The sequence below is a fragment of the Nelumbo lutea genome, chromosome 1 (assembly GCF_056320005.1).
Source record: "Nelumbo lutea isolate HS-2025 chromosome 1, American lotus-T2T, whole genome shotgun sequence".
Lineage (NCBI taxonomy): Eukaryota > Viridiplantae > Streptophyta > Magnoliopsida > Proteales > Nelumbonaceae > Nelumbo > Nelumbo lutea.
The window spans coordinates 17,021,852-17,038,844 of record NC_142684.1 but is presented as its reverse complement, the minus strand read 5'-3'; the positions used below and the strand labels follow the sequence as shown (position 1 = coordinate 17,038,844).

The 16,993-nt window shown below is 39.3% G+C and overlaps 1 protein-coding gene across 6 annotated transcripts in view; it reads right to left on the bottom strand.

Moving 5' to 3' along the window:
• The window catches only part of LOC148873731 (putative serine/threonine-protein kinase SIS8), a 98,326-nt gene that overhangs the window by 38,055 nt on the left and 43,278 nt on the right, over positions 1-16,993 (bottom strand). For all 6 annotated transcript variants that reach the window (XR_016104768.1, XM_088963514.1, XM_088963515.1 and 3 more), the window contains 3 exons: positions 5,448-5,567; positions 5,220-5,309; positions 3,420-3,515 (listed from right to left, as the gene is read on the bottom strand). Coding sequence is in view for 5 of the 6 variants with exons in the window: in XM_088963514.1 (XP_088819640.1) it covers positions 3,420-3,515; positions 5,220-5,309; positions 5,448-5,567 (306 nt within the window). In the remaining variant the exon portion in view is untranslated. The remainder of the gene's footprint in view (positions 1-3,419; positions 3,516-5,219; positions 5,310-5,447; positions 5,568-16,993) is intronic.

The following is a 16,993-nucleotide window of genomic DNA, read 5'->3' as shown; positions in this document are numbered from 1 at the left end:
GGTGCTGAAGTGCAAATATGGAGTGATTGGGTTCAGGTGGGATTCTAGAGAAGTGAACACATCTTATGGAAAATTGTGTGACCTTTGCCCACAATTGTATGGATTGAGAAAGAAGAACAGCTCTCTCGTGGAGAATTTTCAGATCAATCAAGGTAGAGCACTGTGGTGCCCAAGATTTAGAAGATCTCCTTTACGACTGGGAAATTGAGGAATGTGAAGACCTACTTGCAAAGTTACAATCATCCAAACCGCAAGTGGAAAGGAAGGATTCGAAGTAGTAGAAAGAATCTCGAAATGGACTGTATTCCATCAAACCCTTCAAAAAGGCTCTATCAAGGAATAGTGGAGAAAGTTTGGAATTAAAAGGGATTTGGGGAACCCTGCTCCTCCAAGGGTGGAAACCCTTTGCTTGGCTAGTGGCACTAGATAGTATTCTGACCCAAAATCATATTCAAAGCAGAGGTTTCCATTTGGCTACCAGATTTTCTTACATGAGAATGCAGAGGAAAATGTTTATCAATTGTTTGAGTGCCCCCACTCTAAATTCATCTGGTGCCACTACCATAATGTAGATGCATACGAAGGTGAATGTGAGGGGTCTGCATCTATGTACTATCCATGACTTTAGGCCTTGATCCCTCGTTGGAACAAATTGATCACTATAAGAGCCAACTAGGATTCAGTCATACAGATGTGATAAGGAGAAATGCTCCATGATCCAACCCAAAGCTTGTAGGGAAGAACATGAATCAGAAATTTCATTGAGGTCTGTGGTGGAAGAACCTGAAGCCCACCACTGACCTCGGACCTCCTCGGGGGATGCAGAAACAAAGCCACCACAGTACCAAAAGAGCTTTGGGGTATATAGTGGATGTCTGCTACTCTCTCGCCTGTGGACAGAGGCCAAAGGCCGAACCACGTAAATCTATGTATTGTTTCTTCTCTCTTCTTAGTATCTCTGTTTTACCTTGTGTTTGTGTCATTCAAACCTGTTTGATTCTTGGATTGTCGTAACAAAACTGCATATTTGAAATTCCTGCTGAACTGAATCCAGGGTATGATTTGACTCAGTAGGTACTTAGTTATGATATAGTTAGTCAGCCTCACAACTATGCTCTTCAAGGGAGGAAAGTCAAAGAGCTACTGTAAGACTCTTCTCCAGCTTGGATCATACTGTTTTGGTGTCCTTTAAGGGGGCTCCCAAAAGATTATACAGATAGACTCTAAATAGGAGGTAAAGTGTGATCTGTGTAGGAAACCAAGGCATATGCACAACTCTTGTTGCAAGCTGAACCTTCATTACCTGTCTGATTCACCAAATGAAAGAAAAGCAATGCAAATGTGACAACCACAAGTGTTCTTCAATCCACAGCAGGATCCAATGGTTTAAATAGGAATTTAACATCAAATATAAAGCTGATGGTTCTCAAAAGAGATGTAAAGCAGGACTTGTGCCTAAGAATTACACATAGGCCTATGGAATTGACCACCAGAAGACTTTTATATCTTGCTTCTCACTTCTCTTTGCCTTTATATGTTGGAAATAAAGATTGAATTCTTAATAGAGATCTATATAAGGAGGTGTATATAAAGCTACCAAAGTTGTATGTTCACCAAGGAGCAGAGGAAAACTGTCTCGCCTCAAGAAGTCTTTTTGTGGCATGAAAAGTCTTCACATGCTTGGTTTGAAAGTTTCAAAAATGTTGTTCAAAGAGTTAGAGTTAGTCAGTCCCATGCTGATCAAGTTTTGCTCATCAAAATAGACTACAACCTAATGACAATTTTAAGTGTTTATGCAGATAACATTGTGGTTTCAATGCACAGCCTAAATATTTTCAATTCAAAGCAGTTTCTTACTTCTAAGTTCAAGAATAAAGGCCTTGGTGATACAAGATATTTCTTACCTGTCAAGGTTCCTGAATCCAAGAAAGGAATTTTAGTTCACAAAAAAAATGTCCTGGATTTACTGAAAGATACAAGGAAACTTGGGAGTAAATATGGCTGATACTCCCAGAGACCCTAATGGACCTAATCACAATCTCAGAAGTGATCAAGGAGAGTTACTTAGTGACAATAAGTTTCAGAGGCTTGTGGATAGAAAATTGTACTTATGTATGACAAGACCAAATAAATCCTGGGCAGTAACTGACTAGTGTAATATGTTAGTATATGCATCAGCCCAAAGTTCTACATTTGGAAGCTGTAGAATACATTTTATGTTATCTAAACAAAAAAAAAAAAAAAAAAATCCATGGTTCAGCTTCCCAACCGCATCTTCTATGCTCCCAAATTTCAGCAGTCACTGAATCACGTGATTATCTCACCCTTCTCTCTTAATTTCTTCAAGAATAATTGAATCTAATCTCCACTTCCTTAAAACAAATTTTACTGTACTTCTCTTCTCCACGGCCCCCAGGCAATTAGAAAACTGTCACCCTTGGATGCCCCCCTCTGTAAGCTCCCCACATCTCCTATCTCTATTTGAACGCAGAACAGACATCTTTGTCAAAGCCTCCAGAAATGGAATTGTCATTGAGTGTCCATTTCAAAAGATGTTTCTCCCCACACAAGTCCAGGCACTTTTTCAGCAATTTGTCAAGGACCTTGACTCTCGTGCTACTGTTTCTTTTTTCTAGAACCAAAAATAGGGCTAGCACTAATTGCTCGTAACTGTCAAACGACACACCCAAGAATGAACTGATCACCAAATTGTTCTCCCTAACCCAATCTGAGATCCCTCTAAAGAATTGAAAGAGCAAAGCAGAAACTAATGACTTCAAGGTACTCTGATAATCAGGTCCCATTTGGTTCATGGAAATAGGGGTCTAGAATCGGAATCGGAATGGCCCATTCCAATTCCAACTGTTTGGTTAAGCAGAATCAGAATCCGATTCCCATTCCTGGTGGAATGGCATTCCCCCATTTGAGGGAATGGCCATTCCCTCCCCCTCCCTTTGGAATGAAATCCCATTCGAACTGATTCCAATTCCTATTCCGATTTCTGTCTGTTATGGGAATAGACCATTCCGATTCCGACTCCGAAGGATTTCAATTCTGATTCCAATTCCGACTGCAAACCAAACGGACCCTAAATATGAATGCAATCAAGCAATGAGTAAAGTTATATAAAAAAATACAAATCAATGTCTTAAATCCAGACTTTTATAGAATTTGTGATAAAGATGTATTAGTGAATATGTAATATTCAATAAAAAATACCTCCACAAACATTCCAACCCCAAAAAGGTAAAAGATAAGCATATTAGCAGCAGCTAAAAATGCAAATTACAGTCCCACAACAAGCATCACAAAAGGGAAAAGTATACCAAATAAAAATGAATAGATGTGAATAGATTATACATCAGAATCATTCAAGCATAATAACATCCAATTAAAAAGAAACATTTTTCAGGTAGAACCTTGATGCAGCCATATCATCAGCATATTCCCTATGTGATTGTCTATCACCGCTAAGCATGGACCTTCCGCGTGCTTGAAATAAAGGATGTTCTGGACTGCAAAAGCAACAAAGAAAAACTAGTTTAAAACTAATTAAAAGTGCATTAAAGAATTAAATTTCTGATGAAAAACAAGAAAGTGAACATACATAATGATACTGAAAAAAAAATGAGCATATATGTGAGGATGTACAAAGGAGGGGCAGGATATTCTCAGTTACAAAAACAACTAGTTTACAACTAAAGTAACAAAACATTAAACAACCATATTCTATAAATGATTAAACCAAGCAAACAAGTATACACATTGACTTTAAGAATGTACAAGGAAGAGGTCACTTCATTAATACCATGAACAAAAAATTATGGTGGCATCAGTCTCAGCATACAACAGCAATTCCAGCTCCAGAGTTGGTTAAACTATCCACCACATGTCTAAAATCCCTTATTATCCCATTTAATTGAATCAGAAAAGGTGAAGCTCTGTTGCATGACTACAATACAATCCTTTTCAAGTGTCAGAGGTGACAAAAGTTCATAATAGGACTACTAACCTGAGTCAAATTTCCTCATTCTAGAGGATTGCCTTCTTCCTTTTCTTTATTTTCCAATTTGTTTCTTATCTTGTCTATAACAACAAGCATTATTGATTATAGAAACAAGGTAAACCTCTATTGTTTGAGGTGTTTCAAGAAAGGGAGCAATCATAAAAACTAGACCTACCATCAAAGATGCAAAAGAAAAACAGAGAAAATACAATTCAGCCACTCAGTTGCACACCAGTAGAAGGAGATCCTCAAATAAGAAAGCCACTACCTACCCCTTCTCTTGTGGGATAATCAGCTATGTTGTCTAATGATCTACCATCCATCTAAATGAGCAGTACAAATGAGTAGTCAAGCACTTTGCTTCTCAACTTTCAATCATTAATGTATGAAAAAGTCATCTAATACTAGCTTGGTCATTCTTAACGGTAGTAAGAGCAGTAAACATTAGAAAACCTTGAAAACAAGTCAAGTAAGGAGTTTATACTTTCAGCTTTTAGCAACCTTAAAAATTATAGTATGGGAATCAGCCATGGACACCATATCTGTATATCCCCTTCATCCTATTTCAAACAAGTTGGTTTTGTAGAATCCACAGACCACCCATGAAGACCTCTCAAAGAATAAATAAATCTGATCCAGCATCCTAAATTTATGGATGGCCTGGCGTTGTTTTTTGACTTAATTTAGTGGGTTTTTCTCTACTATCATGAGGGAAGAATTATCCTTTTATCCTTGTACAGCAGCATCTTGTACCATCCTCATGTGTCTCATTTCAAAGTATCCAGCTATTTCCAAATAATACCGTGTTCATTAACCACAAGGGTCTCAAACCCAAGCCACCTCTTTAGATGGAAGTATGCACCATGCTTCATTCTACTAGATGATACATCTCAGAGATGAAATAGTTCCATTGTTCATATTATAACATAAGAAACTGGTTATACATGTTTTGTTCATGACAGCCAAATTTCCCAATGCTTCCACGCTATTGAAAATGATCATAGACATGTTTTACAGGTATCAAGAGAAACAAAGCAAATAATCAAGCTGTAGGTAAAATTACAAAACAAGGACCACAAAATTGTATGCTGTTATTGCAAATGCCCAAGCAACAAAAGGCTAATAAGCTATACTGAAATACCAATGCAAGTATAAACTGGTTCAATTTTCATCAGTACAACATGCCAAGACAAATAGTTTGAACAAGTAAAACCTTGAACTGGCTGTCCGTTGTTCAGCAATTGCTTTCCTCCGGCTGCGTCGCCAAAAGGTGTTTGCAATGTTAGGTTCACTATGTGATACACTGATAGAACCAAAAGAAAATTCCTTAGTAACCATGTTATGCAATTACGACTCTTCAATTATCAGAATGGAATAAGCACTGAAATGACAACATTTCTGGTGCACGAAGAAATCCCATAGGATAAGCAAGCAATACTACCTAAGCTTTCTCTCAATAGTTGGTTGCAACATTACATTCCGCAATGAAGGACCTGCTACATTCAAAGAAGCTTCTAACTTTCGCTGATATATAGTTTGAAGGCTCTCATCTTGCTCCATGCTGCAGTACATAGAAAATTAAATCAAAATAAAAAATGGATGTTAATATTAGAATCATTTCATTAGAAATGAAGAAAAGAAAGAAAGGAGGAAAGAAAGAGAAAAGGGCCAAACATTCAAGATGCAGCAAATCCTAAGCAGCCATATTACAATTTTGGGCAACACTTGAACTCAGAAACGGTTAACCCATGGAATATGGTAAAAAGATAAAATTTTAGTCTGAAAAGTTTTTTTATCACAATAATCGAAGTTTGTTTGATGATAACAGAAAATTTTAGTAAAAGAAAAAATTAAAAAAAAAAAGAGTTAAAGGGACAGGTCATAAGAAATCATTGACAAAGAACAGACAACCAAAGCCCCTCACATATATAACATCAATACCCCCAACAAATTCCTTGCAAACCCATTACAATAAAAAAAGTCACCTAAAAAGGCCTGAGGAAGAAGAAGTATAAAATGCTAAGTTGGGCCAACCTAAGTTGCACCACTACCTAAAACTGTCACTATCATTTTTCCAAATGCAATGGTGCCTACATGAACTACAGCCCAAAAAGCTTCTAGACCATCCCAAAAATATAATACCCAAAACAAAATCCAAAAGCAGAAACGCCAACATCCACTCTATGCTAATTTCTTCCATCCCTCAACTCTTTGACAAGGCAACTGAATAACCCACCTTCAAACCATCTACCTACAAGAACTTGAACTTCATCCTTGATTCCTTTAAAACTATTTCTTCTATACCACACAATGCCTCCATCACCACTTCCCAAACAACTCCTTAGGATACTAAATTGTATATGCATATGAGTTTTTGGATTCCTTTTTTTATGGGTAATAGTGAAATTTTGTTAATTCAGGAACTGATTTAGAATTGTAATTTCATACGGCATCCCATGGAGAAGCACGAGCTACAGCCTCTCGCAATATCTTACAAGTAAACTAAGAATAAATTACAGAAATCACAGCTGAGCCCAAAACAGTTCTTCCCTATTTACCTCGTGCTTGGCTAACACATCAGCCAAAGCATTTGCTGACCTCCCCACCCACTGTATAGAAACCAACATATTCCTTGTCATCCAATTAAATTTCTTAATTTCATTCTTGTAGCACCATATAGAATCTCCAATCCTAAAGGACCCCAGTAGAGCAGAACAACCTCTCCAATCTCATTCCTCAGAACAACCCCCCCCCCATCTTGCTACTGCTGACCAGCTTCTCCAAAAGTCGTTATATGAGAATTGAGAATACTTTTCCAAAGTCTTCAGCCAAAGTATTGCCCTATTCAACACACAATCCTTCAGTTCCTGGCTGCTCCTTTCCTTCTCTTGACATAATCTAGCATTCCTTTCTTCCCATAACCCCTTAATTCTTTCCCTTTCCTTCAATTTCAAAAAACACTTTCTTTGCAGTTTATTCACCTCCTAAACCTCCAGACCCTTTCTTGCTTGAATTTGTGTCAATTGCCTTTTCCAAGTTCATCTTCTTATCTATAAGAACAATTTCAACAGATAAAGTTTGTTGTGGAGCCTAACATTATGGGCTTAGGCCCTCTTATGTTATGTTTATATTATGTTAGTTATCACTGCTTCTTCCTTATTGGGCCTAATGGGCCTGGGTTTTTATATTGTATTTCTTATGTTTCTTACTGCCTACTAATTAAGGGCAGATTCGTCATTGTACATTTTTTTCTTTCTTAATGCCCTAATATAAAAGATAGTTGGGGGCTGGTAGACCTGCCAATTGGGTTGGATCAAACACTTCGGGTTGATTTCAGGTTGGGTCGGCAAATGCTAGACCCTAACCCTAAATGTTCAGGTTAGGGTTGACCCACTGATCAATTCAGCTCATCCCAAAAATAACTGAAATATTTAAAAATAAAGAAAAAACAACATGAAAATGCCAAAATTAAAAGAATTAAACTTAAAATTCCAAAAGTAAAATAAAAAACTTGAACATTTAGCAATTCAAAAAGTAAAAACTAAATAGTAAAGATTAAAAATTGGAAACTTCTAACAATACATAAATATTCCTAGTTAGACACAACAATAACCCAGTTTCTTCGGATTGGGTCGGGTCGGGTCATCCATGTATTCAGATAACTAAATATAAGACCCTAATCCTGTTTTTTGGATCTGGTCAGGTCGGGTTCGCGGGTTGGGTCAACTTTTTGCTAAGTCTAGGGGCTGATTATAAAGTGCTGCCCATTTCTCCCGAACTTTCTTCTACTGGTTCAAAATCTGATCTTTTGCTGTCTCATCTTTCTCGTTTCTCTTATTTCTGCTTAGGGTTGTCAAAGAAACCCTATTTCCGTTCATGGTTCTCTAAAACTAGTTTCTTCCTAGGGTTTTCCCTTGGGAGAAGAAGGGAACCCAGAACAGGTTTGGTTATGTCCTCCTAAGGCAAGACAAGCTGTGAATAGTTTCTGGACTACTAGAGTAACCTGTGGAAGTGGTATCCAGTTTAAGACTGAAATGCAAGCAGGCACCGCTCAAGAAGCATTTCTGACCACATTTTTGGGAGATTCATGCCCCTGTGCAAACTTCCAATTGACTGAAGATAAAGGACAGCTCGTTGACTTGCTACTTCAAGGGTTTAGAGACTAAACAGTAACAGGTTGAAAGCCAAGAAGTGCCTTGTTGTTGGTAATTCAGAAGTTGCAGACCAGGTGTTCGATTAGTGTTGCAGCCCAATTTTTTCTTCACATTCTCTTGCTGTCTTCAAGTTCAGCAAGTGTCCATTATGTCCCCAGGCAGTGTATTGAAAATCGTAATCATATCGTAAATCGTAGAGAAAGTTGAATCAAATCGAATCGTGAATCGTGAATCGTATCATAAATCGTAAAATTATTTCTATTTTTTACAAACTTGTCAAAAAATTAAATATAGATATATTAAAAGACTAAATATATATAGGAAAGTGACTTTACTCTATTTTTAATCTGTATCTGCCATATATGTACTTAAAACAATACAATTCAGCACTAATGCAATAGAAGCCTAAGATGATATAATCAAGTTGGACTTGAAAATCAAGCAAATCTACATAAATGGCTCTTTAGCATAACATATAATGAAAAATAAACTCAATTTCTTTTCCTAAATAACGTAAATAAAAAGTTGTATAGTAAGGACTTAAAAAAGTCTCCTTTTGGAGAAACTAAATATAAACAAAAATAATAATAATAATAAAGTAGATAACTAATTCTTAATTGAGTTAATTTGAATCGTAGTGAATCGTACAAATCCTAAGATAAATTAATCAAATCATAGGATTCAAACAAAAATCGTTAAGATTTTTGCAAAAAAGGATTCAGACATAAGATTTGAGTCGAAACACCTGGGATTCATGATTCAAATAAAGAATCATATCGTAAATTGTAAGATTTTGACAACATTGTCCTCAAGTTTTAGTGGGGTAACTTATAAAGAGAACCAGCCAAGTGAGAGTTTCTATAACATAAAGAACCCTAGTTTCCTAGTCTTCAAATCACAAATGTGAAGTTAGATGAATACAACTTCAAGGAGTGGTCTATTTCAGCAAAGCTTAATACTACAAGTCATGGTTTGCTACGGTTATCAATGGATAAGTCAAAGAACCTACATATGGGGCATGGATAGAAAAAAAATGCATTGGTTATGACATGTTGCTATCCTCCATTACACCAAAGTAAGGTTCAAAGTATCGATACAGTCTGATACACCAAATTGGGCGTACCAGACTTTGTATGAGCATACTTAAGAGGCCTGGCTACCCACTGAAACAAGTCTTACCCCAAAACTCCCCTTATTTCACATATCGGTCAATACGTGACGAAAATTTGCTAGAACCATTCAGCACTACCCTACAGCCCATAAAATTTGCTAGGACCATTCAGACTTAACTCAAGAAAATTTGTCAGTTGCAACTTACTTTGCTAATCTTGAAGGGATTTGGAAGGAGATTGTCATCATTGTATTATTGATTGAAAGAAATTTGAAGACCAAGAAATGTATCAAAAGCAAATTGAAGAAAGCAGTGTGTTCAAATTCTTTGCTAGACTTAACACTTCTTATGAGAGCATTAGATCTTAGATTTTGGGGAGAGATGAACTTCCTTCATTACAGCATGTATTCTACTTGATAAGAAATGAGGAAATTCAGAAGAAAGAAATGAACGTGAAAACCCCTACACAGCTAGGTGAACATTCAGCCTTTGGGCCTTGCCTCAACCACTCAAAAAGGAGGAAGAGGGGGAGATAAGAAAAATTTGAAGTGCTCTCATTGTGGAGAAGATAAAAATACCAAAGATACCGGCAGGATCTTGCATCCCTATCTCATATCAGCAGCTCTTAAGAAGGAGAAAAAGAAAGGCCAGGGAACTTATGGGCATGTAGAAAGTTAATATATGGTGGATGGAGTGTGAAAGCCTACAACCCCTAGTGCTTCATGTTTGGGAATAACCACTACTCCTAACAGCTTCCCTGAGTTCACAACCAAAGAGGTAGACATCCTCAATTGAAACAATCCACTATTGCTTCCTCATCCTATGCCAAGACAGGTATTGCTTCTACACTTAGTGGTAAACTGGTAATCTAATCACTTGGAGAAGCAAGAAACAAGCTGTTGTGAAAAGATCAAGTGCTGAAGCTGCACATAGGGCAATGACACATAGAGTTGCTGAACTACTTTGGCTCTGGATTCTTTTGAAAGAGTTGGGCATAGATATAACCGGACCCTAAAGTTATATTCTGACAATTAGGCTACAATCAACATTACAAACAACTCAGTCCAACATGATAGGACAAAACATATCAATATTGATGGACATTCCGTACATGTTTCTGGAGACCTCTGTATCCCTTATATGTCATCAACAAGACAACTAGCTGATGTTTTCACCAAAGGGCTTACAACATCAAGACTTAAGGAGCTGTTATGCAAGCTGGGCAAGATAGATATCTATGCTCAGCTTGAGGGGGTGTGTTGCGGAGTCTAACATTATGGGCTTGGATCCTCTTATGTTTATGTTTATGTTATGTTAGTTCAATGTTCAAAATTTCGTAGCGTATCAGCCAATATCGTCCAATAATATCATATTGATGGTTCACCAATACGCAAAATAAGGGGAGTTTTGAGGTAAGATCTGTTTCATGGGGTAGACAGGCCTTTAACCGACCCCCCCCCCAAACATGTTTGAAAAAAAAACTAAAAAAAAGTAAATGTGTGTTGATACAAAGTCCGATACGGCCATCTATACTTAGAACCTTATGTTATTGGGCCTAATGGGCCTTAGTTTTTATTGAACTTCTTGTTTCTTCCTTATTGGGCCTAATGGGCCTTGGTTTTTATTGAATTTCTTATGTTTCTTACTGCCTACTGATCAAAGGCAGATTTGTCACTGTACTTTTTTTCTTTCTTAATGCCCTAATATAAAAGATAGTTGGGAGCTGGTTGGAAAGTGCAGCCCATTTCTCTCAACCTTTCTTCTCTTCAAGGCTGAATGTAAATAAAGTTGCTTTATCAGTAACCAATTAGGATCTTAACTTATATGAAAAGAAGAGGATGTCATTACAAATTGGTCCAGTCACCCCCCCTAGAAGAGATTTACGCTGGTCCCTGCCACTTAACCCAACCTTCTCCCACATATTCGTATATTACATTATTACCAAGTTACAATCCCCTTGTATGGATGAATTCTTTACACCCTTTGCTTTGCAAAGTATCAGCTAGATTATTAGCCAACGTTTTGCGTCCATGTAAAGTTTGTACCCATCAGTCTAGTGACCCACTTTGCCTCCCTCAGTAGATTTTTTTTTTTTTTGAGCAAAGGTAAGTTTTATTAAATTAAAACAGGAACAAGTACATGAGAAAATGTACTACAAGCTAAAGCAGCTGAGGAAGAGGTATAGAGGTAAGCAGAAGTCACCATACAAACTTTCCCTAGAAACCCCTGATTTTGCAAGGCTGTACGCAACAGTGTTTTGCTCCCTAGGAATCCAGACCAGATAAACATTCAATGACTCTAAGATATCTCAAGCTTCAGCTAGCAGATTCGATGACTCTAAGATATCTCAAGCTTCAGCTAGCAGATGAGCAAGTCTCCAAGGCCCTCCTTCCTTCTCCCTTAACCAGGCTACCGTATTTGCAGAGTCCCCTTTTATAGTTAAGGAGAAAAAACCCAGCTGTTTAGCAAGCCGAATTCCTGTAAGTGCTGACAAGACCTCTGCTTTTGTAGCATGAGCTCTCCCAATCGGACCGCTATAAGCCAAGCTGATCCCCCTCTCCCCACAGAAGACACCACCAACTCCTGCTTGAACGGTAGATCCTTGGGCTACCATCAAAGTCTAAGAATCATCCCACCTTCTTCCCTAATAAGGCTTCTCATGGTCGATTCAGATCTAGGAGAGGACTGCGGATAGCTGGAAGATTACTTTGGACGTCATTTAGAGACAGGCCTTTGAAAGCTTGAGAGTTAACCACCCAAAGGTTACAGAGGAAAGTTATGTAGGAGATTAGGTCTTCCACATTTCTGAATTTGTTTTCAAAGGTTCTGTTGTTCCTTTCTTCCCAAATACCCAAAAGGACTGTGTTAGTGTCGATTATGTAGGGGTATTTCTGTCTTTATACTTATGTTGAGGTTGCTAATCTGTAATATTATATTAGAACTAGTGTCCCTCACTTAAGCAAGGACACGTGTCTTTTCCATTATGTAAGTAATATAAAACATGCCTGGCCGAATGGGAGAGGTAATTTTTCTCTCATTCGAACCAGACTTTTCTTCTCTCCTTTTCTCCTCCTTTCTCTTTCTCTTTCTTTCTTCTTTCTTCTTCTCTCTTCTTGGCTGTTATCAGACTAACAGAACTCAAGGGAAGGCCGAATCATAATATGGTATCAAAGCACAACTAAGCAACTCGGATCTGCCCAGATTTCTGTTTTCTACGCACTCAGTCTAGGGTTTTCTCTTGATTTCTCTGCCACCAATTGGAGATAAGGGAAAGGGCTGAAAAGCAATGGTCGCCCTCTTCCCTTGGTGGTCTCTATGCCTCCAGTTGTGCTGTTCATGGTCGGTTGCTGTGGTTTCTAAGAAGCCCTCCCCTAATCGATGAAGAGAAGAGGGCTGAGTCATGTGGTGCAGTGGGTGTCTTGCGTGGTCTGATTTTTTTTTGTGGTTTGTTTTTCGGGTGATGAGGTAAGAGATTTCTATGCATATTTTTGTTATGAATCAAATAAGAAGTATGTTTCAGATCGTATGGTGGGATCTCAGACTGTAGTGTGCTAGGGTTTATGTTGTTTTTAGTGTGATTCGAAGGGGGAGTGGTCCTCATATATGTGGGGAGATTTCAGGTAGTCATGGGGTAGGGTTTGTGGTGTAAAGAGTGCAATCTTCAGCAATAACAAGTGCTGAAACCAATGTGATCAGTGTGATCAAGTAGTGTGCAGTGTGCCAAATTCAATAATAACAAGTGCTGAAACCAGTGTGATCACTGTGATCAAATAGCGTGCAGTGTGCCGAATTCAGTAATAACAGAATTCAGCAATGGGAGATAGCAGTGATAACAAATCTAATGTGATGATACCTACTGACTACCTGAATGTTCAAATGACCTCCATTAAACTGAATGGAGAGAATCATGTACCTTGGGCTAAATCAGTAGAAGCTTTTCTGAAGGCAAAAAAGAAGGTGAAACACATAAGGGAGGAGAAACCATCCACTGATTCTCATGAGTATGATGGCTGGGAACAAGAGGATGCACAGATTATCACGTGGTTATGGAACAGTATGGAACCCAAGATTAGTGTAAATTTCATGTTTCTTAACATTGCCAAAGATGTGTGGAACCATGCTAGGAGTTGTATTCTGGTCAAGACAATACAACCAGAGTATATCAGCTGTTCAGGAATACTTTAATCTGCAACAAGGCAATCAGAGTCTTGAGGAGTACTATGCTAATATGAGAAACATACGTAATGAGTTGAATGTTTATCGCCCCCTCACTTTTGATGTCAAAATTCAGCAACAACAGAGATAACAGCTTGATGTAACTCGATTTTTGGTGGGGCTGGAATCTGAGTATGAACCAGTGCGGCCTCAGATACTAGGAGGGTTAGCTCTCCCTTCCTTAGAAGAGGGGTTTGCTCGACTTCAGAGGATTTCCAATGGATCTACTGAGAACTCTAATGTTTCTAATAGATCATCCTTTGCAGTATCAAGGGGTCATGGTGTTAGAGGTAGAGCTTGGAGAGCTCAGTCTGGCCAGTGCTAGCAGCGGTCCAGTATATGGCCGGAGTGGTGGTAGTGGACCTACATATAACCGTGGTGGTGGTCGTACTAGAGGTGGAGATTCAGGGGGAGCCCGTGGCAGAGGACGTGGCTTGGGTCAGAGGTGTACTCATTGTGGTATTGATGGACATACCATTAATTATTGCTATGACTTGCATGGTCCACCCTCAACTTGGGCCAATCATGCCATGACTAGTGACACCAATTTCAGACGAGCGTCGTTCAGCTGATCAAATGCCTCCAACATCCAAAGATGTTCCCGGGAAGGAGATGGTGTATGTTCCCCGTGATGAGTATGAGAGGTTTGTCCAATCCACATCTTAGCAGAACACGACTACTCTAACACAATCAGGTTTGGCCTGTTTGGTATCCAAACCCAATCCCTGGATTATTGACTCTGGAGCCTCCGATCACATGACTGGAACTCCATGTGTGTTTTCTTCCCTCTCTCATTGCTCAACATCATAATATGTTACCCTTGCTAATGGTTCCACATCCTCCACTTGTGGTGTTGACAATGTTAACATGACCCCCTTATCTTTATCCTCAATTTTGTATGTCCCTAAATTGCTCAACATCATAATCAAGTTTGTTAGTAAGTTGACCAAGTCACTCAATTGCTCTATTAGTTTTTACCCTTCTTCGTGTGTTTTTCAGGATCTCAAGATGGGGATGAAGATTGGTAGAGGGAATGAAACAGGTGGATTGTATTATCTTGACGATGGTGGAAGAACATCAACAGCTCTCCTGTCATCTCTCTCTCCTCTCCAGTGGCATTGTCGATCTGGTCATCCTTCGCTGAAAGTTTTGAAGTCTTTGGTTCCTTCGTTGAGTCAACTTTCTGTTTTAGATTGTGAGTCGTGTTAGTTGGGGAAACATCATCGTGTTCCCTTTAGTCCTAGGGTTGATAACCGTGTGTCGAGTCCTTTTTCTTTGGTTCATTCAGATGTTTGGGGTCCTTATAAAGTGATGTCATACAATGGATATAGATATTTTGTCATTTTTGTTGATGATTATTCAAGGATGGTGTGGCTCTATTTAATGAAAGAAATGAGTGAATTGTTTACCATCTTCCATAAATTTTGTGTTGAGATTCGCAACCAATTTGGTGTTCATATTAAAATTTTTCGTTCCGAAAATGGCCATGAATATTTCTCTTCATCATTTCAAGAATACTTGGACCAATATGGCATTATACATCAGACCTCATGTACCTACACCCCACAACAAAATGCAGTGGCTGAAAGAAAGAATCGTCATCTTTTGGAAACATCTCGATCCCTCATGCATCACATGAATGTTCCCAAACCCTTTTGGAGTGATGTGGTGCTTACTTCTTGCTTCTTGATTAGTCAGATGCCCACGTCTATCCTTGATGGTCATTCCCCATTCACTACCTTGTTTCCCACCTTGTCTTTGTTTCCTCTTTCTCCTCGGGTTTTTTGGTGTGTCTGCTTCGTCCATAATCCGGGCCCCGGGAAGGACAAGTTAGACGCACGATCCATTAAGTGCATCTTGGCTATTCCCGGACCTAAAAAGCGTATGTGTTATCATCCTAGTTCTCGACGTTCCTTTGTGTGTGTTGATGTTACCTTCTCTGAGTCTACTCCTTTTTTCTTGGGGTCCGGTGATGTTTCTTCCTACTCTTCCACTTCTAAATGCGGATTGTGTTCCCCTTGTTCTAGTTGTGACCAAGTCCTTGCCTCCAATGCCACCACCTATTAAACGGCCACCTATCCGTCAAGTGTATACACATCACCCACATGTATCGGCTGCTACTCCTCCAGCTCCATCAACATCGACAGATCCAACAGTTGTCTCCACACCAGCCCCAAACCCAGTATCTGATCTTAATCTTCCCATTGCCTTGCGGAAAGGTAAACGCACATGCACCCTTCATCCTATTTCTAATTATGTTTCACTCACTCACCTTTCCGCTTCCCATCACCAGCTTATCTCTTTATTATCCTCAGTTGTTGTCCCTAAAGATGTCCAAGAAGCCCTAGTCTCTCCAGGGTGGTGTTGTGCAATGGAAGAAGAACTCTCAACACTAACTCATAACCATACTTGGGACCTCACCACTCTTCCTCCTAGGAAGCATGTTGTCGGTTGTAAATGGGTTTATACTATTAAGTATTTACCTGATGGTAGTGCAGAGCGCCCGAAAGCTAGTGGGTTTATACAGTTAGGGAGAGAAACTAAAGCCCTTCAATCAGATCGAGGTGGCGAGTATCTCTCTGACGAATTCAGGGACTACTTGAAGGACAATGGGATAGTGTCACAGTTAGCTCCTCCTGCTACACCACAACTTAATGGTGTTTCAGAGAGGAGGAATAGGACCTTATTGGATATGGTCCGGTCACTTCTCATGCACTCAAAGTTACCCACATCCTTTTGGGGTTACGCATTAGAGACTGCGATTTACGTGCTGAATCGGGTTCCAACCAAATCGGTTCCGAACACTCCATATGAACTTTGCCCGGAAAGAAACCAAGTGTCAAACACTTGAAGATTTGGGGTTGTCCATCACATGTTAAAAGAACAAGTGCAGACAAGTTGGAATTCAAAACCAGTCGTTGCCTATTTGTAGACTACCCAAAAGGCTCTGTGGGTTACCTATTCTATGACCCAAGTGAGCAGAAGGTGTTCTGTAGCCGAAATGCACAGTTCTTGGAAACCGATTATATCCTGGACACCCATCGTCAGGAAATAGTTCTTGATAAGGAGGGCTCAGGAGCAGTGGGAGATGTCCCACAAGTTCCAGGTAGTGACCAACCAAGAAGATCCACTCGGGCATCCAGGCCACCAGTCCGTTATGGTTATGACCAGGATAGTTACCTTGTGGAAACCTTGACTAGTGAGGAGGATCCCATGACTTACACGGAAGCTATGTTGGACATAGATTCCCATAAGTGGGTGGAGGCCATGAGAGCAGAGATGGACTCAAAATGGAGTCTGGACTCTGGTAGATCCGCCCTCCGGGGTAAAAACAATCGGTTGCAAATGGATTTACAAGAGGAAGAAGGGCCTCGATGGTAGGGTTGAGACCTTCAAAGCTCGTCTAGTGGCGAAAGGGTGCACTCAGAAAGAGGGCATCGATTATGAGGAAACCTTTTCGCCTGTGGCCATGCTTTAATAGGATCCTGCTAATTGTAGCAGCATACC